Source organism: Nannospalax galili, unplaced genomic scaffold (assembly GCF_000622305.1).
Source record: "Nannospalax galili isolate Female #2095 unplaced genomic scaffold, S.galili_v1.0 scaffold867, whole genome shotgun sequence".
NCBI lineage: Eukaryota > Metazoa > Chordata > Mammalia > Rodentia > Spalacidae > Nannospalax > Nannospalax galili.
Genome location: NW_008355797.1, coordinates 454,967 through 459,400, shown reverse-complemented (window position 1 = coordinate 459,400; position 4,434 = coordinate 454,967). Strand labels below are relative to the sequence as shown.

Genomic DNA, 4,434 nt, shown 5'->3' with positions numbered 1-4,434 from the left:
TGTGTGTGTGTGTGTGTGTGTGTGTATATATATATATATATATATATAATTTATTTTATTTTATTTTAATTTTTTGGTCTTTTTGAGACAGGGTCTCCCTGTAGCCCCAGGTGACCTGGAACTCACTATGTAGACCAGGCTGGTCTCGAACTCACAGAGATCTGCCTGCCTCTGCCTCCCAAGTGCTGGGATTAAAGGCATGCACCAGCATGCCTGGCCCTGTATATTTTTTATGTAACCTGCTTCAAGTATTTCTGGAAAAATGTGTTAAAAGGTCTTATTTTGTCTCACATTTTCAGAGGCTTGTCTGTCCATGATTACTTGACCCTGTGTCCCTATGGTGAGGCAGCACTTCACGGCAGGGGTGCATTGTAGAATTGCTCACTGCCAGGGAGCAAAAGAAGAGACCAGAACCCTATAATCCCTTTATGCCTGTCCCTAATCCAATGGCCTAAAGACCACATATTTGCCACCCTGAAGGTTTCACCATCTCCCAATAGTGCCACCTTGAAGACTAGTCTTTAACAGATGGATTGCTGGGGGACATTTAAGATCCAAACAATAGTAGAAATAGAAAAGGTGAAAATGGCAGTCATTTCTGAAACCACATCATAAAAAGACATTTGTTCTTGTTCTCTCTCCTCTACCACCACCACCACCACCATCATCATCATCATCGTCGTCGTCATCATCATCATCGTCATCATCATCGTCACCAATCATCATCATCTACTCTGAGGAAAGTTAGCTGCTACATAGGAACTCATGTAGCCTATGGAGAGGCCCATATCGAGAAACTGAGTTGTCCTGTTAATTGCCAAAGAGATTTCAGCCTCTAGGCATCTTAGAAATGGCTCCTTCTACCTGGCACCAACTCTAGCTATTTATGACTGCAGCTCCTGACATCCTCTCTGCAACCACATGTGAGACTCTGACTCACAGCTAAGCTGCTCCTGGATCCTGACTCTCAGGAACTCTGTGGAAAGAAATGTTTCTTTTTTCCTTTTGCTTTTTTGAGATAGGATCTCATTATGTAGCCCTGGCTGCCCTGGAACTCAATATATAGATCAGGCTGGGCTGGAACTCACAGAGATCTGCCTGGCTCTGCCTTCCAAGTGCTGAGATTAAAGGCATGCACCACCACACTTGGCCTATGTTTATGGTTTAAATCCTGTATGTTTTAGGGTAATTTGTTGCATAGTAGTAGATAATAAACACTGAGGGTTGAAAGATAAAATGGAGGAAACCTGTCAACAAGTAGTGATAAAAAGAAAATGTATAGAAAGAATAAGTTAGAAGATATTTTATAACTTACAAATGGAGTTGGAGAAGCTGAGCATGCCTTGGTGTCCTAAGTGCTGGGATTACAATTATGAGTCAACACAACTGGATTCATATGTCCATATCTTCAAGTCTGTTACATATGTATGGTGTATGCACATGTATGTAAATGTGTGTGGTGCATTTGCATGTGGATGTGAGGGTGAAGGCCTGAGGTCGGGTCTCCTCTATTGCTTTCCACCTTGGTTTTCTAAGACAGGGTTTCTCAGTGAACCCGGACTTCATTTTAGTTATACTGGCTGGCTAGTAGCACTTGGGCTCTGCCTGTCCCCATACTACCCAGTGCTGGGCTATGGGTGTGCACTGCCTTGGCTGACCTCTTTTGTAGGTGCTGAGGGTCTGAATTCAGGTTCTCATGCATAGCAAACACTTTAGCCACTGAGCCAGCCTGTCCATTTCTTAAGGGGGTGCCTGGAAGCTGTAGAATTGGAGCTGGGGCAAGCAAGCCCTGAGTAGGAGGAACATATTCAAAGTCCAGTCTTTCCTCGAGCCTTAGATTCTATCTAGGTCACCAATTTGACCAAGGCTCTGGCTTCTGATGCTATAATCCCGGAATGAGAAAATTCAAGTAGACAGAGGGTGTCAGAATACTTCTCTGTCATCTCATAGAGGACTCTTGAGTTTTATAAAGTGCAGTCTACGTGTGCTATGAAAAGAAATGAATCAGAAATCATTTCCAGGTCTTTCTTTGGATTAGTGCCAAGCTTCTGTTCATCAGTTTTGTTTCATTTTGAGTTTTGGGGGGTGGTGGTAGTGCTAGGGATTGAACAGCAGGCCTTGAGCATGTTGGTAACTTCCTTACCACTAAGCCACACTTCCAGCCCTCAACAGTATAAGAAACTAACTGGGTAGGAAAACCCCAGGCTAGGTGCATATTTTGTTCCTGGTGAGGCAGCCGCATGGAGTAAGGGCAAGAAAGGTGGAAGCAACCAGGAGAGGCTACTGTTGGCCTGGAGAAAGGGAGACTTGGAAGTTTCCTAAAGGATAGACTTTTCTGCTGGAGGATGCAGAAGAGTTCATCTTTTATATTTGAAAACAAGTATATTCTCATGGCCTGTCTCTAAGACCTAGTACAGTGGGGGCATCAGGGACGAGTGCTGGAAGGCTACTAAGGGACTTCTAGGGTGTATTAGGAATTCTTTGTGTACGTCTTTCCTGGAAGCTGGAGAGTAAAACAGAACACTAGTGGAGTTAGAAAGAGGACAGTGAGTGAGTGCGCAGTGGAGCCTTGTATAAGACTGTCCCTCCCTGTCCTTGCTTTGTGCTTTATGCTTCCCTGGTCATGCCTTCCCTCCATTCTTAATTTCCTTCGCATGTTGTCATTCTACCTGAAGAACCTTTTCCTCCATTTCTGTGCTTTCAATGTATCGTTCAAGTCCTAAATCAATTGTCACCACCTACAAACCTCCCCTAACTTCCAGTTTCATAGTCATTCGAAACCATTTATTCATTCAGTTACCCTAAAAATATTTATTAAACCTCTATTGTGTATGAAGTATGGATGAGCATTGGGAATATAATACAGATCAAGTATTTACTCACTGCCTACTAAAAAATTCAACGGTTCCCTATGAAATTAAAATGCTTGGCAAGGTTAGCAGCTTCCTCGATTAGTTGGCTTTTGCCTTGTTTCTAGGTTTCCTAGAACCTACCATATCCTTCACGTGTCCCCAGTTCCTTGGAACTCACTTAATACGGCTCTCTCTAGGTCTCTGTTCCTTTCTCGGTGCCAGTTCCCTTCTGTGTACTTGACAAACTTCAATCGTCTTTTCACACTGTTCTTGAAATATCTCTTCTGTAAAGTCTTCTCTAAAGGCTCCTCCCATCCATATTCCAAACCCAGTAGGATCAGTCCCTCGTAGTCAACAGACCGTATTGAATTGTATACCGTATTACAATTTTTGTAAGATTACTTATCCTCCTCATCAGATCGTCAGCTACTTTATAGTAAGAGGCCTTATTCTATCCATCCTTTTACCCTCAGTCATCGACATAAAACCTGGCACATAGTTGGTGCTTAATTAATGCTGGCTAGATGAGTTAGATTTATTTGGCTGAACAAGTTGTATGTCTTACTAAGGATATTAAATAACAGAGAAATGAAACTAAATGGCTACTGTCCCTGCTGCATAATTTTAACTATGCTAATAGTGGGAAATGGAAGATCAATCTCTAACCCATGGTAGGAAATGACTAGAAAGCAGCTAAGGGGTGTCTAGGAAAAGGCCTGGCCCTGCTACCCAGCTACTCTAAATTCCCCTTACTTGTTTCTTCAGTTGTGACTCTTTTCTTAGTCCTGAATGAATGTTGATATCCCATTAGATACAAACTGAAGAAAGCCATCTCAGCTCCTCCTCTTCGGAATGTCTACACTGGAGCACTGGGCTCTGGTAACTATGGTAATGTATTGAAGAATTTCCTTTGTCTAATGAGGTGCAGGATTTATGGGTTTACCATGGAGCTGAAATGGGACTGAGCTAAATAATTTCAAGAAAATGGAGGAATTATGTATCATTACTCTTTTTTCTTTTTCTTCCTTTAAATTTTTATAAAATTTTTTTATTGGTCTTTTTGAGACAGGGTCTCTCTGTAGGCCCAGAGGGCCTGGAACTCCCTATGTAGGGAAACAGGCTGACCCTGTTTCAAAAAAACAAAACAAAACAAAAAACCACACAAACAAATGAACGAAAATGGCAATGACAATATCTCATTTATGAAAATTAAATATGCAGATCTCCTTGCTCAGATTTAGCATGAAATCTTTTTTTTTCTTTCTTTTTTCCTTTTTTTTTTTGTTTGTCTTTTTGAGACAGGGTCTCCCTGTAGCCCCAGCTGTCCTGGAACTCACTATGTAGACCAGGCTGGCCTTGAACTCACAAAGATACGCCTGCCTCTGCCTCTCAAGTGTTGGGATTAAAGGCATGCACCACCATGCCCAGCCTCTTTTTTCCCTTTTTGAGAAAGGGTCTCACATATCCCAAGCTGCTCTTGAACTCACTATGTAGCTGAGGATGACCTTGAATTTCTCCTGCTTCCACCTCTAGAGTGCCAGGCATGTACCATCCCAACTAATTTTGCTGGGGATTGAACCCA

General features: G+C 42.3%; 1 protein-coding gene across 1 annotated transcript in view; it reads right to left on the bottom strand.

Annotated features, from left to right (window-relative positions):
- Tex49 (testis expressed 49) overlaps window positions 1-3,684 on the bottom strand; it is a 34,374-nt gene extending 30,690 nt beyond the window's left edge. Inside the window, exon 1 of the mRNA XM_029556415.1 lies at window positions 3,606-3,684. Coding sequence (XP_029412275.1) covers window positions 3,606-3,684 — 79 coding nt within the window. The remainder of the gene's footprint in view (window positions 1-3,605) is intronic.
- Between the last annotated feature and the right edge of the window lie 750 nt (window positions 3,685-4,434).